General features: G+C 47.9%; 1 protein-coding gene across 1 annotated transcript in view; it reads right to left on the reverse strand.

The window, feature by feature from the left end:
- The window catches only part of INTS15 (integrator complex subunit 15), a 237,612-nt gene that overhangs the window by 8,335 nt on the left and 207,470 nt on the right, over positions 1-21,807 (reverse strand). Inside the window, exon 6 of the mRNA XM_069646812.1 lies at positions 21,043-21,573. Within this exon, the coding sequence (XP_069502913.1) occupies positions 21,043-21,573 (531 nt within the window). The remainder of the gene's footprint in view (positions 1-21,042; positions 21,574-21,807) is intronic.

The following is a 21,807-nucleotide window of genomic DNA, read 5'->3' on the forward strand; positions in this document are numbered from 1 at the left end:
GGGTTTCTTCATTCTCCCTGGACAGTCTGCGGTTTGACTCCTTTTTCTCAGTACCAACAAAGGACAGTATTCACCCGATCGATCATCTTCGGTTCTGGAGTCCTGCGCTATGGTGAGGGACCTCAGATGAGTTGGATGGCATCTCTGGCGGCTCACCTGGAGCTCAGCAAAGACTTGGACTGCAAATGGGTCGGAGGTCTCCTGTTTTTCACCGTATGCAGCTCTGGAAAGGCACAGCACCTCAGGAGATGGCTCAATTTGTAGTTTGTCTCGGGCTGGTTGGTCCCACCAGAAGGAGTCCTCTTTGGCGCTCCACTAGGAGTAGAAAACTGGGTCAGGACAGCAGTTGTCGCTTCACAGTGATGAGAAGCGTCTGCAGGCATCTCTGGCCATCTTCAGCTTCGGTTACTTCAATTTCTAGTGGTTGACTTGCCTTTCACCTCAGGAACCTCACCTTTTATGCAGTTTGCACTCACACTCCTCTGCAATCATTCAGCATTTTACAGAAAGGGGCACAAGGCTGTCCAATAAGGCACCCCCACCTGCCCCCCAGTGGGAACTTGTTCCATTCAGGCACTCAAGCAGACAAAGGGCAGGGGAGTGAATAACTCCTTCCCCACTTCCTGCCTGCCCAGACACATTGGAGACTAGACGGGGACATCCAAAGGTTCCCACGAAAAGCAAAACAGACACACACACACACACACACACACACACACACACACACACACACACACACACACAGACCTCCCTCTCCCAGAATGGTAGAAGAAGGGCCAACAAAGAACATCCATGATAGAAATGGCGAAAAAAGAAAGGCTCCACCATGTTAGAACATAGGTGACACTATTGTGGATAACCGGGACTGTGACTACAGTCTGCAGCAAATAAAATAGCACACTAGTTGGTAGAACACGTCCAATGCCACCAGCCATAACAATAGGATTGTCTATGTGACTAAAACGTCACAGGAGCAGAGAGAGAAGGGGGATACTAGGTATCCCCTTAGCACTCCACATACGGTGGTGCATGTAAATCTCTGTGTAACGTTTTTGGAAGTATAGCAAGTATCCTTCCATCCTTAAGAGCTGTAGTTAGTAAGGATAAGGAAAGAATCCCAAAGGAGAACCCAAAGAGTTCCCAGCAACACTGCCCATAAGGAGCTGTGTGATGCAAAAAGTTAAACACAGAAGCCCAAGATATGGAGGAAAACAGAAGCCATAGTAAAGATAAACACACACAGAACAGAGTTCTAAATGTCAGAACAAATAAGAATGAATGAGGGGGGAAAAATGCTCCTCTCATCCAGGATAGAAAGAAAAAAGGTCCAGAAGCCCAGCAAAAAAGTGCTGGGGATCTTACTAGGAGAGGGGATGAAGCATAAAAAGGATAAATCTCCCAAACAATTTGCATTTGTGCACCAGTCCCTGACTTGTCTTCTTATAGTGTTGGGTTAGGCCATGGCAATATACTTTTGGCCATGAGCAACCTTAACAAAGACTTTCATTAAATTCATGAACACTCCAACTATGAATGAGATCCAAGAACACGTTCACAGAAATGGAATATTAAATCCCAAAACCAATTTAAAATGTACATATCGTGTGTATCTGAATTACTGTTCATTTAGTTCCTCATAAGTACATTTTTGCTGCTTTGATAGAAAAATGAAAATAGGAGGAAAGACATTGTGCAGCTAGCGGACGGCAACCGTATCTAATCATGCAGTAATGATAGTTGAGCCAACATTTATTTTTTAGCAAAGCGAGTATAATAAAACAGGCCTCAAAATGTACAATGGCCACTAACCATTGGAAAGTGAGACTTGACTCTTGGCGAGTAACAAATTGTGTGGATGAGAACACTGATGGGGTCTGACTTTTTTATACCAGGGTGGTACCTTATAAATTGAATTTATGACCACTGAATAACCAAGACAGTATTTCTTTAGCCCTAGATTTACTAGTGTGGGCATCCCCTCGTGTTGTTCCTTTGTGCCCCCCCCCATCCCCTCTGGTCCCCCTGTGTTGTCCTTTGTGCCCCCTCCCCTCTGGTCCCCCGTGTTCCGTTGTACCCTCCACCCACTCTGGTCCCCCAGTGTTGTTCCGTTGTGCCCCCTCCCCCTCTAGTCCCCTTGTGTTCCGTTGTGCCCCACTGGTCCCCCAATGTTGTTCCATTGTACCCCCCACCCACTCTAGTCTCCCTGTGTTTCATTGTGCCTTCCCCCCCTGGTCCCTCCTTGTTGTTTCGTTTTGCCCCCCTTCCCCCGCTGGTTCCACTGTGTTCTGTTGTGCCCCCTGAGCTCCCTGTTTTGATCCATTGTACCCCTCCACTACCTCTGGTCCCCCCCATGTTGTTCCATTGTGCCCCCTCGCCCTCTGGACCCCCTTTGCTGTTCCATTGTGCCCCCCACCCCCTCTGGTCCCCTCGTGCCCTCCCCTCTGGTTCCCTTGTGTTCCGTTGTGCCCTCCCCTCTGCTCCCCTAGTGTTGTTCCGTTGTACCCCCCAACCCCTCTGGTCCCCCAGTGTTCCGTTGTGCCCCTCTGGTCCCCCCCCCCCCCCCCCATGTTGTTCCGTTGTGCCCTCCACCCCCTCTGGTACCCCTGTGTTCCGTTGTGCCCCCAACCCCTCTGGTCCCCTCGTGTTGTTCTGTTGTACCCCCACCCCCTCTTGTCCCCCCGTGTTCCGTTGTGCCCCTCTGGTCCCCTCGTGGTGTTCCATTGTACCCCTCTACCCCCTCTGGTCCCCTCGTGTTGTTCCATTGTACCCCTCTACACCCTCTGGTCCCCTTGTGTTGTTCCATTGTACCCCTCTACCCCCTCTGGTCCCTCCGTGTTGATCTGTTGTGCCCCCCTCCCCTGCTTGTCCCAACGCAGTGTTCTGTTGTGCCCCCTCCCCTTCTGGTCCCCCTGTGTTGTTCCGTTGTACCCCCAAATCCCCTCTGGTCCCCCCTGTGCTGTTCTGTTGTGCCCCCCTTGCCCTCTGGTCCCCCCCTGTGCTGTTCTGTTGTGTCCCCCACCCCCTCTGGTCCCCCAGTGTTGTTCCATTGTGCCCCTCCCCCCTCCGGTCCCCCTGTGTTCTGTTGTAGCTCCCCCACCCCCTCACATCCCTCCGTGTTGTTATGTTGTGCCCCCCCTCTGGTCCCTCCATGTTGTTCTGTTGTGCCCCTCTGGTCCCTCCATGTTGTTCTTTTGTGCCCCTCTGCCCACCCCGTGTTCCGTTGTGTCCCTCATCCCGTCCCCCCACCCACCATGTTGTTCCGCTGTGCCCTCCCCTATGGTTCATCAGTGTGGTTGTGGTGTACCCCCCACCCCCTCTGGTCCCCCAGTGTTCCGTTGTGCCCCCCACCTCCTCTGGTCCCTCCATGTTGTGCCCCCCCTGGTCCCTCCGTGTTGTTCTGTTGTGCCCCTCTGGTCCCCCACCCCCGCATTGTTCTGTTGTGCTCCCTTCCCCCTCTGGTCCTCCCGTGTTGTTCCGTTGTGCCCCTCTGGTCCCCGCGTGTTGTTCCGTTGTGCCCCTCTGGTTTCCCCGTGTAGTTCCGTTGTGCCCCTCTGGTTCCCCCGTGTAGTTCCATTGTGCCCCCACCCCCTCTGGTTCCCCCGTGTTGCTCCATTGTGCCCCCACCCCCTCTGGTTCCCCCGTGTTGGTCTGTTGTACCCCCACCCCCTCTTGTCCCTCCGTGTTGGTACGTTGTGCCCCCAACCCACTCGTGTCCCACCTGTGTTGTTCCGTTGTAACCCCCTCCCCCTCTGATCCCCCCGTCTCTCCCCATGTTGTTCCATTGTGCTCCCCCTCCCTCTGGACCCCCCTATGTAGTTCTGTTGTGCCCCCCTCCCCCTCTGGTCCCTCCGTGTTGTTCCGTTGTGCCCCTCTGGTCCCTCCCTGTGTTGTTCCGTTGTACCCCCTCGCCATCGGGTCCCCCTGTGTTGTTCTGTTGTACCCCCAACCCTCTCTGGTCCCCCGTGCTGTTCCGTTGTGTCCCCCACCCCTTCCGGTCCCCCAGTGTTGTTCCATTGTGGCCCTCCCCCTCCGGTCCCCCGTGTTCTGTTGAAGCCCCCCACCCCCACTCATCCCTCCGTGTTACATTGTGTCCCCCCTCTGGTCCCTCCATGTTGTTCTGTTGTGCCCCTCTGGTCCCTCCATGTTCTGTTGTGTCCCTCATCCCCCCATGTTGTTCCATTTTGCCCTCCCCTCTGGTCCCCCAGTGTGGTTCCGTTTTGCCCCCCACCCCCTCTGCCCCCCCCCGTGTTCCGTTGTGCCCTTGTGCCCCCCACCCCCTCTGGTTCCCCCTGTGTTCCGTTGTGCCCCCCAACCCCTCTGGTCCCCCCATGTTGTGCCCCCCCCCTCTGGTCCCTCCGTGTTTTTCTGTTGTGCCCCTCTGGTCCCCCCGCATTGTTCTGTTGTGCTCCCTTCCCCCTCTGGTCCCCTCGTGTTGTTCCGTTGTGCCCCTCTGGTCCCCCTCTGTTGTTCCATTGTGCCCCCACCCCCTCTGGTTCCCCCGTGTTGGTCCGTTGTACCCCCACCCCCTCTTGTCCTCCCATGTTGGTACGTTGTGCCCCCAACCCCTCTGGTCCCCCCATGTTGTTCCGTTGTGACCCCCCTCCCCCTCTGGCCCCCTATCTCTCCCCATGTTGTTCCATTGTGCTCCCCTCCCTCTGGTCCCCCCATGTAGTTCTGTTGTACCCCTCTGGTCCCCCAGTGTTGTTCCGATGTACCCCCCCCACACCCCCTGGTCCCATGTGATGCTTGTGTGTCCCCCTCCCTCCTCTTGTCCCCCGTGATGTTCATGTGTGCCTCCTCTTGTCCCCCGTGATGATGATGATGTGCCCCCACCCCCTCCCTGGTCCCCTGTGATGATGATGTGGTGCCCCCCGGCCCCTCTTATGCACCCCCCATGTTTTCCATCTCTCCTTTCCCGCTTCCCCTTCCCACCTCATCCCTTCTTCCACCAAACCCCCCCACCCCCACCGCTTCACCTACTCACTGCAGGAGTGGTCTTAACTCACTATGGTTTTTACCAACTCAGACCCGTTGCCAACGCATGGATTTCACTCTATGGACACAATGACTTTGGTGCGCACCTTCTCAACTCTCATGCTGGACTTCCCTGGATCTGGTTCTCAGGTTGGCCCTGAATCAAGCTGTGCCCATCATCTTCTTGAATCCCAGTCTACATTTTTTGTTCCCTGTAACACTTATGTAGTTCGCTCTCCCCTCTGTTTCTCTGCTCTTTTTCACTATTGTATTCTCTGTTCTATCCACCTCGCCCTTCTCCCTCTCTCCCCCCTTACTTTTTTCTTTGCACTTACTCTATCAGAATTGTCCTTGGACCTAGTACGATAGCAACAATTGTTTGTCTTCCCCAGCCCCCTCCCATATTTGTTCTCCCTCCCACCCCAACAATCCAGCACTATCTGAAATGTCGTCAGGCCTAGTACGATAGTTGCTTGTTTTGTTCCTCTCCCTTCTTTGTCCTCCCCTCTCCCTCACCTCTTGTATTATTCCGGCTCTACCAGAAATGTCATCAGGCCTAGTACACTAGTCGCCTGTTTGTTTCCCATTAACTTCCAATCTGTGTCTTAGCTCTTGCACTATCTGAAATGTCGCTAGGCCGAGTATGATATTTAATTTCACATTCTTGTTGTTCATGGCCTGTAACAACGTCATTGTATTTCCCCTTGTTGCCTCCCTTGCCTTGAAGCACTTTGAAACACATTGTGTATAGGCGCTATGTAAATAAGCTATCATATCATAAGGGTGTTCATGAATTTAAAGTAAATACTTGTGATGGAGATGTTTAGTGACAAAGCTTGAATAGAAAAGTGATCTCTGTGCAATCTGGGGATGGAGGGACAGAGAGGAAAGCGATTAGACATTTTTACTTGGGTAAATTGCGTAATGAAGCTTGCCCCACTTGGGCATCCCCATTGCATTCAAATCTAAACTGCAAGCAAATGTGCCAACTGTTTTGCAAGCAGTTGCTTTGCGCATTTCAGTAAAAACGCTGATCGTCCTTTTGTGGGGAAAAAAGCCTCGGTTTCCCAAGTTTATAATGTGACTTTTAAATTAGCAGCTAGACAGGACATTAAAATAGATTTTGAAAAAACAGCAGAGCTTGTAGATACTGGAGCATAATGTTGTTAGGGAGCTGGGGGCGTGGCTAACTGGCCATGGAATAGGACGTGCTGCGTGAGGAGCTCCTGCTGATCCGACTATTTTTGCCAAACTTACTTGCTGAAACTGCAACGAGCGCCTAGAACTTTGAGGGGCAGGTGTCGGAAGCCACACGCTAAGTGAAGTTCGCTGGAGAAGCTCATAGTCCCCGAGAATCGTGAGATATACATGGTTTTGTCAGTGCGATTGTGTGGCTGCTTCAACACCAAGATGGCGGCTAACAAAGGAAAGGCCTCCGAGGAGAAACGAAACTGATTCCCCGGACCTGCGGGACGCGGCTGCAGTAAATTGCCTGGAGAAGTAACACAATTGGGTGATTTGGCAGAGTGGTCGAATCCAGGGGAGCGCCCGGCCTGACACAAGCAGGAGGAGATGACATTGGATGCTTGGGCGACGAGGCCTACGGAAGTTGCATGGGGAGTGTGAGGCCATAGCCCATCCACAAGATAATTCGAAGCGCCATCTCGAATGTGCGTTAGGTGACCTGGAAGCCGGACCATTGTCGGACCGAGGACGGTGCGACAGCAGCACTAAAGCGGAGGCGTACAGGAGCAGCGGAAAGCGCCATGTCGGCGAAAGGGTTGAGAGTCAAGACCAAGCAACCCACGATGGAGACTTTCACGAGAACGCAACGGACCCCCTCAACATCAGTACAGAGCACGATCGAGACCCCTACGGAGGATGCCCCTGAAGGGGATAAGCACCAGATCCTAGAAGCTATAACGGGGCTAAGCGCTAAATGGGACTTGGCAATGGCGGATCTACGCACAGCTCTGGAGAATAAGATCGATGCTGTGGGTACAGAACTCACCCTGCTACGTCAATATGTTAGGGCACTTGCAGAAAGGACCAGCGGTTTTGAAAGTGGGGTGAAGATTAATACCGATGTTAGCACGAGCAATGCGAAGGAGATTCATGTCTTAAAACAACAGGTCGCTAACTTGGAAAATCGTGTGGAAGAGGCGGAAGGAAGGGCGAGGAGAAACAACATTCGCGTGGTTGGCCTTCCGGAGGGAGAAGAAGGCCAAGATCCCACAAACTGTTGAAAACATGATCCTGCAAGGGATCGGAGCTGGTAATCTTTCGCAGGAATTTACGGTGGAGAGGGCGCACCGCGCCCTGATGAGGAAACCCCGGCCGGGGGCCCCGCCGAGACCGATCATCGTGAGGATCCTGAATTACAGAGAGAGAGAAAAGATCCTCGAATACTTTCGTAAGGGCGGCACGATAGAGGGAGCATCCACCAACATCACAGCATATTCGGACTACACGATGCTGGTACAGAGGCAGAAGTACAGCTACTTAGCCGTCAAAAGGAGACTGAGGGCAGCAGGAATCACATATATGCTTCTGTACCCGGCACGATTGAAAGTGCTACATAAGAACAAAGCGCTATTTTTCGATACCCCTGAGGATGTTGTCGCATGGCTGGACCTGCAGGGCTGCCCGGAACAAGAAGCGGATCGGGATCGGCAGGATCATACCAAATGAAGATTCAGTAAGGAGAAGGACCCTGATCGCATGGAGAAGCTGTGACTAACTGCACTTTGTACATAATCTGAGCCTGGTGCTCGATTCGGAATGGAATATAGTGAGTATAATCGGTAACGGTTTGGCAATTGATTGTGTAATGTTTTTTGAAAGGAGCAACAGAACGCGGATGACCTACCCCAATAGACTATTAGGTTCAGCGGCCATTAGGGCAGCTTTATCCTACTGAGCCCTGAGTAGAGGTTGGGGAGGGTATTGTTGGGGGAGGGTGGGTGGGCAGAAAGTTGGGGGATGGGGAGAGTGTGTGTGGTTATGGGGAGTTTAAGTTTTGTTTCAAGCCTATTTGGGAGAATCAGTTTGTGGTACTTGCGGTGCATGAAGGGACGTAATCGATGGAGGATCGGGTGGGTGCTTATTAACGACCTATGGGGGACCTCGGGATAATAACGTGGAACGTCAGGGGCCTTAACAGCTACCTGAAAAGAAACAAGATCATGATGTATCTGAAAAGGCAGAAAACAGACATCGCATTACTACAAGAAACGTACTTGACGCAGGAGAAGTTGGACCTAGTTAAGAGAAAGTGGAAAGGGACTGTAGTGGGCTCGCCATACTCTGCATATGCCCGGGGGGTGCTAATCTGGGTGGCACCGCATGTCCCGTTCAAATTGACACAAGAGGTGGTTGAAATGGATGGAAGGATGGCTATTCTGCGGGGGCTGGTGGAGAGCAGGGAGGTATGCATAGTAAACACGTATGCCCCCAACCAAAACACAGCAGCATATTTCAGAGCCCTGTGTACCAATCTTAGTGTGTGTATGGGGAGCGCGGTGATCTGGGTCGGGGACTTCAATTGTGTGTTGGATCCAGTGGTGGACAGGTCAGATGACAGGGTGGGTAAGCCTAGCCCAGCGGCGAGAGCGTTGCGGACGCTGCTAACTGATTTTGGTTTTACAGATGCGTGGAGGATGAAACATCCCACTGAGAGGCAATACTTACACTATTCAGCCCCGCACCAACTGCACACTAGGCTCGATTACGTCTTTGTTACAGCAGATGAGATGTCCGAGATTACTCAAACCGAATACAAGGCCAGGGTCCTCTCAGATCATTCGCCCCTGATCCTCGGATGGCAATATTGCCCCCCCCGAGGGCGAAAATCCCTACATGGCGCCTCCGAGCGGAGGCGCTCAAAGATCCAATCTTTAGAGAAGATATAAGAGAGGAGATTACTAACTTTTTTGTGGAAAATACTGGAAGCGTTGACTCTGCGGGGACACTATGGGAAGCTTTTAAGGTGGTGATGCGGGGGGCGGCCATTGCTAAGTCAAGAGGGTTACAGGGTGGGGTCTTGGCTGACCTACAGAGGGCGGAAACTGAGCTAGAAACAACGTTAAAGAGCGAAGATGTAGACACGGAGCTGGTACTCCAACTACAGCAACAATGTGCAGGGCACTGGGAAAGACTCTGCAATCTTAATTATAAGAAATATGTTGAGAGGCAGCACGTGGGGGGAGACAAGACAGGCCGCCTTTTGGCCTGGCTCTACAAAAGCGAGACTCCGAAGCCTCCGATTAGGACTATTATTAGGGAGGACGGAGAAGAGGTGGCCATGCAAGAGGGGGTTAACAAAGAATTTGTGGAATATTACAGAGTGCTGTATGGAGATGATGAGATAGGCGACCAGCGCACGATAGCCGAAACGTTAGAAGACATAGGGCTGCCCAAGATAAGCGACGAAGAGAGGGAGGAGTTAGATGAGCCAATCACGTTGGAGGAATTAGAAGAGGTAGTAAAGCAGCTGCCCACTTGTAAGGCCACAAGGGCAGATGGGTTCCCCAGCGAATTTTATAAAGTATACAAGGAGGAAATCCTCCCCCCAATGCTGAACACGTTGAATGAAGCGTTTGAGATAGGACGGTTGCCTGAGTCACTTAGAGAGGCGGTTATAATACCGCTGCCCAAGCCCAATAAACCGGAGTACAGCTGTGGTTCCTACAGGCCCCTGTCGATGCTCAATCAAGACAGCAAGATTCTCACAGCTGTCCTTGCAAATCGATTGCGGAAAGTGATAGGCAGACTCATACATCCTGATCAGACGAGTTATGTCCCGAGCAGGAACATTACACACAACCATAGGCGACTTCATCGGGTGGTCGAATGGGGTAATAAGAACGAGGGTGAGATGGCAATAGTGTCTCTAGATGCAGTCAAGGCTTTTGATTCGGTCAAGTGGTCATGGCTATTGGCTGCTTTGGAAGGATATGGTATGGGGCCGTGCTATATCAGGTGGGCCAAGATGATGTATAGTGAGCCGCTTGTCAGGGTCCGATCTGGAGCGGTGATATCCGAAAGATGGCAACTTGGCAGAGGCACCAGACAAGGGTGCCCCTGGTCCCCGATGCTTTACATCTTGGCCCTGGAGCCTTTGGCAATATGCCTTAGGGCACAGTATGAGACGATTGGCATTGAGGTGGGAGGGGAACAACACTTGATATCCTTGTACGCGGACGATCTGTTGCTGTACTTGCAATACCCAGAAGAAAATCTCTTATACATAGTTGAAGTGATGGAAAGGTATGCAGAGTTGTCAGGCATCTCGGTGAACCCTCAAAAGTCTGTCATATTCCCATTAGGTAGCTATAAGGGGATCCCTGCAGAAGGACTACCGGTGCTACAGGTACCGTGGGCAACGAGCTCTTTTCGCTTTTGGGCATAGATATATATCACACGGCGCAAGATGAACACAGACACAATACGGAAGTAGCCGTCGAGAAAATCAGAAACAGCATGCAGTTCTGGGCAAGATTGCCCTTGGCGATGATGGGGCGGAGGGCTATGCTCAAGATGGTAGTTCTGCCCAGGCTTTTGCATTACTTTAGTAATATCCCATACATAATACCCAAGAAGTTTTTTAGTGAATTGAACAGCATGTGTAGGGATTTCTTGTGGCACGGTACCCGAAATAGGGTGGCATTCTGGAAACTGCAGAACTTTTATGAAAAAGGAGGTATTAGGCTGCCCCATTTTTAGGTTTATTATTTGGCGGGACAGTATGTGGCTAAGTGGTTTTCCGATGAAGTGACCCCTGAGCACAGGGTGCTTGGGCAGGACTGTGCCCCGTTTTATTTGAAAGAAATGATCTGGCTGTCCGAAACTGAAATGAGGGGGCGCCCTGCGATGTTGAAGCTTGGGCGGAAAATTTGGCGTAGGGCTTGTCGCCTAATGGAGGTCCCATACCCGTGCCTCCCGCAGATACCGTTGGTTGCTTTGACAGGAGGGGATGATCAGCTAAGGGCGATTGTTAGGACCTACTGGGAATCGGTGGGGCTGGCAACGCTAGGCGATGTTTGGCAGGAGGGATCCATTAAGGAGTTTACAGAACTCAACGAAGAGGAGGGGCTACACACGGGGCAATATGTCACATACATTAGATTGGTGCGAATGATTAAGAGCACCTGGCCAGAAACAGTTTTGATAGAAGAACCAGATGCAGTTTTGGAAGCGATGTATGATATGTCTGAAGGGGGTCATGAGATCTCGAGACTGTATGAGATGGTGATGGCTAAGGTGGGTAAAGATTTGACGCATCTGAAACTGGACTGGGAGATGGAAGTGGGGGCCCCGATGGAGGACGGGATGTGGGAGCGGGCCCTGGGTTACCACAAAAAAGTATCTAGAAATGCCAGATTAAAACTCAGCTGTATGTAATGCATAGGGCATACATGACCCCCTTGAGGATATCTAAGTTCCGAAACGCTGGCATACAAGTGTGTCCTAAATGTAACCTGGAAAACGCTGACATGACACATATGTTTTGGTCGTGCCCGATTATTAGGTGCTACTGGAGTGATGTGGCGCAGAAACTGGCTGATAAAGGGTTTACTCTTGTCATAGACAAGGCTTGGGCCTGCTTACTGGGCGGGTTTTCTAGGCCACGGAAACTCAAACATATTGAGAAACTAAGAAACCTGGCGTATGTGCTTGCGAAACGTAGGATCGCCATGGGGTGGAAGAAATGCCACAAACCTAAGGTGGATGTATGGTGGAAGGACTTACAGAAATGGGCGGAGGCTGAAACGGTGGCATGGCAAGATGCGAGCAGCCGGGCTGATGAGGGGGAGGTGGGCACCCTATTGGTCTGGAAAACGCTAATAACAGAATTGTTTGGAGTAATATCAAACCCAAAAGACTCTGAAGAGGACAAAACTCGGCCGCATGTGCCAAACACTGAAAGAGATGGACAAATAGGCTCACGGGGGGAGGGAGGGATAATGGGAGCAGTGACTACGATAACTTGATGTGTAATTGAACTATTATGATTATGCTGCTTGTTTGGTTTTCATTGTTCTGTTTGTATAAAATCAATAAAAGAAATAAAAAAAAAAAATGTTAGGGAGCTTTACAAAAGTCCACCTTATGTATCACTTTAGAAGACTCACACTTGGGACACAGTGCTCCAGCTCTTAGTGTAGTCCTGAACCACACCGGTTTTGTTAGAAGCAATGGCTGAGCATCCAGTCTCATTTTAGGAGGGAGGAAGGGCTGTACGAGGTACACAGAACTTGGCCTATGTGTATCCTTAACAGTTATACAACAATAATGGTTTATTTTACATATACACTAAGGTACAGGTGATTCTTCAGAAAGGTAAGTACTATAACACACAATAACTAACTTAAAATACCAATGCATTATTCACTACTTTTGGACTACTTATAGGCATTATGCAATTTAAAAAGGTAAGTAAAATAAGTTTGGAATTCCTTTCAGAAGATCTGTTTCACGTAAAATTGGATGAAATAAAACCAAAATAAAGCCAGTAAATACTTGTACCTATTTCACAGAGACCTAACACTTGTATCCCCATCTAGTTATGAGTGTCTCATAGTCAGATTGGAGGGCAAAACTGGTAAGGCACACGCAGTTCAAAGGTTCCAGAGGAGGTCTTCTGTAGCAAGTAACACTTTTTGTTGGGAAAAGGGTCAGGGAAGAAGGCTCCCTGTAGGCACACAGGAGTTAGGCCTGGGCGAACGTGCATAGGCAAACTCCCAAACACACGAATCAGCACTCCAGCAACACAGGACCAGCAAAGCAACTCTCGGTAAGTTCTACCAAGAGTCTCACAGTACCTTAGGAGTGAAGAGAATGCAGCACGATTGCAGCATGATGCAGCAGCAGACCCGGTCACCAGATTCTTGGTCAGGCAGACTAAAGAAGTGACTTCTTGCAGCAGTCGAGTGAAGAGGATTTCAGCAAAGGATTTGTCGTAGTTCTGTGATTTTGGTGCCTTTTGGGAAGCACCAGTGAAGAACTATTACAGCCCAGTCGATTGGTCTCACTTTCTCGGTCCAGCACTCTGGTGATGGGACTTCGAGGAGTGGAATCTTGCCTCTGGAGGTCAGGAAGGAGTCCACCAAAGTTCCCAGAGTTTTTGATCTTCTGAAGATGATGCACTGCACAGTGGCCACAAGTCGCGGGGTATTGGCAGTTTGCAGCCCGTGAAGGTCACAGCCCGTCGTGGGATTGCTCGAAATGCAGGTAATCTCAGGACTGACAGGACCCACTAGTTTAAAGAGGAGAGTCGTCCTCTTCAGAGTTCTCGTGATGCTTGGAAGAAGGGGTCAGACACCAGAGATTACTCAGAAGATATCTCCAGTTAGCTGGAAGCAGCTGCGGATATCTCTCCTCTTCAATTCTTCTGTTCAAGGTTTCAGCTAGTCTTCAGTCTCAGAATCCAAGCCTCTTATGGAGGAACCCATCCAATCAGCATCCATGCCCCATTCAAACTCTGGGTGTTGGTTCTCCTTTCAGGTCAGCAAGCCTCCCAGTTGGAACTGGTTCCAGGCAGGCACACCAGAAGACAAAGAACAGCAGAGTTTCAGAGTTCTCCCAGTTTCCTATCCTCACAGACTCACTGTTGCCTTGGCACGCTTCACAAAGAGATCCAGCCGAAGACAAAAGTCAAACCAGGACCTCCCCCATCTTGCACGGCAGAAGGGACAAGCCATCTTGAATTGGTGAAGAAAAAAAAACACTTACCATTTTGGGTCAATGACGACCCTTCTAAGCACTAGCGGCGGTGAGTACATTGCACAAAAGTAGGCAGGATAAAACCACTGCCACCAGCCATTTAGATACTGTAACCAAAAAGTTACAGGAGAAGTGAGAAAGGGGATACTGTGTAACCCCTCAGCACTCCACATAAAATGGGGTGTGCTGATCTCATAATATAAAAGTTATGAAGGGTTCAAAATATCCCCCTGCAGTTGGGAACAGGTGTTCCCACAAGGTAAATAACAAGGGGCCCCCAGCAACAAGGGGCCCCCAGCAACACTGCATACAACGTGCGGTGTGCTGCAAAAGTCAAGGACACATGCCATACAACTGTCTTTTCTCCAAAAAAAAAGGTATTAGAAGAAAAACAAAAGTATCCCAAAAGATAGGGTAAGAGAAAGAGAGCGTGTGGAAAAAGGTTCCCACTCACTCAAGGGAACAGAACAAAAATGCAGTATTCCAGCAATAAGTGCTGCTGGACTCTCATGTGAAGGGGATTTCACATAAAAATGAAAATCTACCCAACAAATGTGCATAAAGCAAAGGCTTTATACTTGGGTTATTAGAAAAGGGGTATGATTTGCAACAGTAACAATGCACATAGGAAGTAGTCCGCAAACAATTGAAGGTTGGGAGGACAGCTTAGGGGCAACACGCTCGTCTTGGAAACCTTTTCAGTATTGAGCGCGTTATAAATAACCAATTATAATAGATTATATTTATAATAAGATCCATATGTGGCTAAGCATCAACCAGGCTGTATTGTGGTAATGGTGCAACATTAACCAGGATCAAAGATAAGGGACAAATATAATTACTAATATAGAAGGGACAAGTCCTATAGCATTTAATCAGGGAATATATTTACACCAGTTACATGCATGAGACACATTTAGCGAGGGTAAGGTGGGGCAAATAATGGGGGTGAACAGAGAGTTGGTGGAGATTTAGTCTAATTTTGAAACAATCTACCATTGGGCTAGATTAATTTCATGGGTATGCATTCCAATGAACGGGGGCTAGTAGGGAGAATGAATGGAATCTGGAGGGGATGGACAGGTTGAAGAGAGAAGAGCACTGCAGAGCAAGAGAGTAAAGAGCTTGAGAGTGCAGGGTAGTGGGAGAAGGACAATGTATAGATTTGCAGACCGAGTAGGAATTTGAAGAATTATTGTTCACAGAAAGCAACCCAGTGTAGTGGTGCTGGGTAGAAGTGGGGGGAGGTTAGTGGTAGGCAATAAAGGGAGTGTGTAGGAAAGTTCAAAACTTAATGGCGAGAAGGAGTAGAGGGGGAAGACCAAGTTTAATGGTGACATATTTCAATGGGACATGTGTTCTGATCTGGTAAGCTGTTTTGGCCTTCACATAAGTTTCCTGAGTGATTATTGTGATAGATAAAGAAGAACAAAGAACTACCATTAACATGGCCAAGAAGGAAATATTCAAATCCTTCTTGCCATGGATTGCTTCATTTTATTTTTATGATTATCTTGGGCAAAGAGGAAATGGGGGGACTGGTGGAAAGAAGTGGGGAGCTCGAGCAGAACTCCCCTTAAAAAATTGATCTATTTTCTAGCAAGAAAATACACCTGGGAGAACTTTGTTGCTTAAATACCTACTTGTAGTTTTCCAAAAACCATCTGCTCAGGGTGTCGTCCCAAATCACACTCATTTATGGAGCGCTATAGGCGAAAGCGCTCTACAATTAAGTGAGCAGTACAATAAAAGTAGAGCCAACTAGTTTATATTAAGCAGGGAAAGAGCAAGAACGTCTTCAGATGAGAATGAAACTGATGATTTGAAGTAGAAGAGCAAATAGAAAGGGAAAGCGTTCCAATGTGTAGGAGCAAGCAGAGCAAATGAACTAAGAAGAACTAGGTGCATGGCAGCTTCGCAAACAGAAAGGAGAAAGTGTGATTAGAACAAGTCAGGGTGGGGAGTGATTAGGGAGAAGGGAGGAAAGATAAGGCACCTACAGACCATAGTAAGAAAGTGAAAGAAGGCAGGAGTCAAAAGGGCCAGGGTACCAACAGTAGGGATGGAGATATAGAAACGTGAGGAGGAAGACGGGAGAAGATGCAAACTGATAAGTTAAAGATAGGGCAAAGAGGTGGTAGTTGGTAGGCAGGGAGGCTCATAAGCAAATTGAACAATAAAAGAGCTGAGAGAAGACAAAACCATAGGAGGGTTTTGCTGCAGCGAAGGAAATTGAGGGTTGGATTTTGCAAATGTTAAGAAATTAGAACTATTGGAGACATGGGAGAAGGTAAGAGTAGTCAAATGGACACCAATATTACAAGCAGTGAGAGAGAAGCGAAGAAGAGTGATGGTGGGATTGAGAGGAGAAAGGAGGATAGCTCAGGGGAAGCAAGAGGACGAGGAGCAACAGAGGTTCTATCCTTGGGTCCGTGCTTAGAAAGCTCTGGGTATTAAGTGTGTTATAAATAACCAATTATAAAGGAAGAAATGGAAAAGGAGGGGGAAAAGTACTTCAGTATTGGGAGGATTAAGATGGAGGTGACGAGAGTGCATCAAAGTTTGGAAGACAGAGAAGAGTAAGAGTTATCAGAAGAATCAGAGGAGACCAGAGATTCATCAACGAGGTGGAAAGAAAAGCCACTTGGAATGTTAACTGAGGTTATTGTCAGATTTTGCACTAGCAGCCAGCACCAGATTTCTGGTAATTTCTATAGCAAGGGTCTGGATCTCATTCAGGTACTACAGTGTAGTAACATTGTCCGTTTCCATCAGTAGGGAGCTTGTGGTGATGGATCTGAGATATCCCTTTGGGCTCAGCCTACAGCCCATAGTCCATAGTAATCACATGTTACCTGTGAAAGGTACTCTCTCCGTCGGACAAACATCCCTCACCAGCCATGCAGTGAGGCACAGGTCACCATGGATTGTTCCATAGGGTTGTCTAGAAGGAGCCTCCTTTTGTTAAGTTCACTCTTCTGAACCACCAGTGTAACGATTCCAATGATTTTGCAGAATGCGCCACCTTTTCCTCCAAAGAAGGTATTCTCAGAGACCATTAGCCTTTGACACATTCCTGCAGAGGTCTAATGCGCAATCTCAGCATCTGGCAAAATGAAGGTATGGGATGCCACGAAACACAGAAGGGAATACACCCGGCTCTTACATGGGTATGAGATGGCTTGCAGATTGAGGGATATACGTACTTTCTCTAAAGGAGACACTTGTGTTATTTGAGTCCAGAATAGCTCTGAAGTATTGGAGTCTTTGTACTACCATTGGTGGTGATTTGTCTGTGATGAAGCAGTGTCCCTGTGTTTGAAGGATATGGTAGAGAATTCATCTGAAAGTTTTCTTTTTTTGAAGCATTAAACTTTACCAATCAGTCATTTAAAATCTAGGGATTCAGTCACATTCCCCAAAGGGAGGTGAGCACACTATGCAAAATTCCCCCTAGGTGGTGGCGGTATGCGGGACCTCATAGTGAGAGACTCCACTCTTGGGGATACAAACTCCCTTTTCACCCCATTCAGAAAATCACTTATACCATACTAGCTGACAGAAAGCCAGACTGCTCTTGCGTCTGCTATGGTGATACATTTAGCAGAGATAAGTACCTGACGGATAATGCGAAGAGTAAGAATGTAGGAGCAATAGAGTAAGGACCGGTCAACTACTGGGACGAAGAAACACAAAGGAGTTATAAAGAGTGTAACTCAAGAATATACTGAGAAGATGATCAGGGAGCTATGACGAATATAGGTCAGAAACAGGACTCCCTTTTCATTGAGGAACTCCCTTCTTAATATCCCCCAAAAACTAGTACATCTTTAACTGATAGACAACTCAACCCCTCTTACAAGACAACTCAAGTCCTCTTACATGTATTATTGTAATGTAAAATAACAGGGTTAAGAAAACAAGCAAGTGAGACCAAGAAGTTTCAAACCAGTTGGATCGAAGAGGCTGGGAAAGTGAGGGGGACGCTGCCTTGCCTGTCCAAAAGAAGCTACGGAGAAGAAGGGACAGCAGCACGCTGTTCGACCAGCAGAGCAGAGGAGGTCCATGATAATCGCTGGACGGACACTAGACAAGGGCCAATGAAGAGCCCCATCGTTGGCATGCAGAGTAGGCGGTATGCCAATAGCAGATATTAGGAGGTCTGTTCTTGGGTGGAGCACCCAACCAACATACCAAAGGAAGAAAGAGGTGATGTGGAATGCAACCGAAGGAAAAACCCTTTCATCGCTGAAACCGCCGAAGAAAAAAAAAAAGTGTGTTTTAAGAGCGAAACAGGAGGAACCAAGGAATCATCCTGACCGACCAAAGAGGAGAGAAAGAGAACACTGAACCGGTGACGCAGAAAACGGGTTCAGTTGAGAGCGGGGGAGTAAAGCGGAAATAGTGAAGATCACTTAGGACACTGAATCCTCGTCCCAGTGATAGGCAAGACAGAGACTTTGTCTACAAATCTAGAGAAAAAGAAAAGTGTTTGGAGAAACAGGGGGAACAAATGCATAAGGGCCTGGGAAGACCCATTGTAAGAACTGAAGAAGCTATTACAAGGAATAGCAAGAGACTATTTGAAGATATCATAATGAAGAGACTTATGCCGAGAAGCACCCCCAGGAGAAGGGAGTCCTTCTCTTGGTCTTTTGTTATGTACAATTAGTGGTAGAGTCAGCTTAGGCTAGTTTTGACTGATGGGCAGACTTAAGTTTGGACGTCACATACGATGACAAGCACCTTAGTTTAGTTTTGTTAGGTAGGGCATCCCATAGACTAGGGTTAGTGAGGTATTTTCTGTATTATTTAAATAAAAGCAAGTTGAACAGGACACCGTCAGTCTCCTCCTGACCTACAACAGATGGGTGTCATTTTTCTGGACTTTCTTTAGATGGGCACCCATCACCACCACACATTCTGAGAAAGCACATCAAGCTGACTTAAGGTTGACCTGTGCTACTGTGCATTTTTATCCCCACAGTCCATGCCCATATTGGGTTTCCTTTTCCGTGGGAGTGGAAAAAGCTGGTGCAATGCCAACAATCTGAATTTCTTATTCTCGGGAGGATAGCTCAGTGGCAACGTGCTCGCCTTGGAAGCGAGACGACACGGAGCAACACTGGTTCGATCCCTGTGTCCGCACTTAGAAACCTCTGGGTATTAAGCGCATTATAAATAACATTACATATATATCATTCTTCACCCATTTGGTCGCAACATTCAGGTGAAGAAATCGATCTGTGCTTTTTTTTGTAGACCAAAGAATTCCAGGGACAGAACGCCTCTCACCACATTGTAATATTGCACACTTCCCAACTGTCAGCAGGTCCAGAAGAAGGCAGTTCATATTCTCTCCTAGTGGAATGTTGCTAGAGTTCAAGATCCTTGAACATTATTCAACACCAATCTGTCTCTAGCAAAGTTGTTCTCAGAGACCAGAATATTTGCTATGCCTCCTTGCAATTTTGCATGTTGGGGATGATAGTTAGGGAAGCAGGAAATCAAATTATAATTTCACTAGTTTTTGCCTACACCCGCCATGGTTGACCTCCTCTCCTCTAGAAGATAGGGGCGAGGTATGAAGGACTTGAAGTTTACAAGTACGCTGCTGTTACTAGCCATAGTAATTACACCCCCACTGGTGAAATCCCATTTTCAAGTGACAGGACTATTGTCCTCCAAAGCCACAGTTGTGAGGTTGTCTGCCTCAGTTTTCATGTGCGACAGTGCCTCATCTCTATCGGCCCCTATGAAGATTTAGCTAGAGAAAAGGGGGACTAGGATGCTCTGCTAGCCATTGATTTTCAGCACAGTAAAACTTTCTTATGAAGATCTCTATGATGCAAGACCACTACAATAGATTTGTGCAGACTAATGCGCTACAGTGTTACATTTTTGTAAGAGACCAGCAATCACTCTTTTACAAGTCTGGTCTCTTTTCAGAGACAAAAGCAACATAGAACCTACCCAAATCCAAAAGATTTGAAACATACCCGTGTAACTGATTGAGCTCATAAGGCTAGGGTGGAGTCCTCTTTTGCTGCCAACAAAACGAACAATCTGGAATTGCTTGCTGAGAAAAAGTAGCTTCTGACAAATGAGCACTGTATTTTACATAGTTTATTCGTCACTGACAGAGGCTTGAGTGTGAAAACGTCCATGGTGTCTTCCAGAGTGCCTGGTACCAGAGCAATTTGAGGCTATGTAAGCTCCTCAAATTTGTGGGTGTCATACAAGTCTTGGTGTGAAGGATGGCTATTTAGGTTTACATCTGCACTCCTAGAGACTGCCATAAAACGTTATGCTATTCTCAGTGAGAGGCTTTGATGGTATTGAGACAGGAGACCATGGAGCATTTTCAAATCTGTGTACATCAAGCAAGGGTGCATGGCCTTAATAGTCTCACTGGTCAAGAAGGCCTTTGTTGTGTACATGGCCTGGGATGAATAGTCGCCCAAATGCTTATGACAATATCTGTGCCTATTCAGATCCTCCAAGGTGCTGGTGTCAAGAGACCTCCTCGATCATCGGGCATTTGAAAAGGTTTTTGTTGCCTCAGAGATGGTCATAATTGTCCCACACTTCTTCGCTCTACAAATAGAAGAGCTTAATTCTAACCTTGTCGATGATAAACCAGTGAAATATCTTGCCATTGAGGTTTTTAACATCAGGAGGGAAGCCTGCGAAACAGTTTGTTGAGAGTGAACATTCTCGGAGATCCTAACTCCTTAAAGCGTACAAATGAAATGAGAAACTCCGATGTCAATATACTGAATGATGAAAATGGTGAGAAAAAAGCTGCACCCGGTTATTGAAATAAAGTAGGGTACATTTTTCTCTGCTCAGATCAAGCTGCCGGTTTCCTTTTCTATTTTTCCTACGGACCACAGACAAGGTTATGATTACATAAAAACAGCAAAAGTACACTTTTACAGATTAATGTATTAAAAACATCAAAAGTAAGCCGGATTAACATTTTTTGTATTGGGTTTGAAATTTTAAGTTATTGTTTTGCAAAAAAGAGTTCCTATATCCTGTTGACAGGAAGAGCTAATGTAATGAAGATCCCATGATGAAAGAGTTATATTTACTCCTGCAGATCTCGGAATACCTGAAAATCCCTGGAAAATAATGGAGGGCAGCAAGACTCAGTCATGTTAAGAGCCCTTTATGGACAGAGTTAAGGCAGTAAACACCTAACCACAATGTTTACAGTATGTTGTGTGAAATTGTGCAATTTCTATGACTCCACTACAATCAATACTTAAAATGCTTATTTTGCTAAAGGTTCAACTGTTTGCATAGTGCATATTGCCGCTGTACATTTCCAGTACTTACCTCTTGTACACAGAAGAGCGCCAGAAGCCATGGCTACCTGTAGAGCCTGTGCCAGCCGGTCCAAAGACAGCTCAATCTCACGGGAGGCATTGAGAGGGCTTAGTTCATCAGACAGCCTGTTCATCTCTTCCACCAAGGGAACCATGTGATCAAAGAGCACCAAACCCAGGCGCCCATAAAGATTCTTTTCGGTCAGGTGACCCTGAAGGATCATCATCACCTGCAGTATACTGAGATGCAGCTTGGAGTACAGCTCCTGGCAGTCCTGGTCAGTGCTGGATGCAGAGTCCTTGAGAATAAGTTTAGAGCCAACATGGCCATTAGATAAGGAGGACTTTCTCCGGCGTTTATAAGCAAGGGGTGCTTTCACACACCAGCGGATCAGGCCTGTTAAAGGGGTGAGTTCCAAATAGCCAATGGGAAGGTTGGCTGCGATTGGCGTATTCAAAAAGGTGATTAGGATGAGCCGAGGGTCTTCAAAGATCCAGGAGACCACCATCTCCAGAAGGTCATTTGGCGGAATCAGTTCATCTATTGACAAAAGAGATGTAGAAAGACAATATTGGTGAGACAGCATTAACAGCTAAAGATTGAGCAGCACTTGCCCCCACACCTGCTTCATCGTACACAAACTTTACAATGAAAAGAACACAAGTTGCACCCAAAAGCATAAAACACCACACCTGTTGAAAATGTACAGACTTGACAAAGGAGCTGAAAAATTGTAGTTATTTTGGATGGTTAGCCACAATTTTCAATAGATAT

This window comes from Ambystoma mexicanum, chromosome 2q (assembly GCF_040938575.1).
Source record: "Ambystoma mexicanum isolate Mex_15411 chromosome 2q, UKY_AmexF1_1, whole genome shotgun sequence".
Lineage (NCBI taxonomy): Eukaryota > Metazoa > Chordata > Amphibia > Caudata > Ambystomatidae > Ambystoma > Ambystoma mexicanum.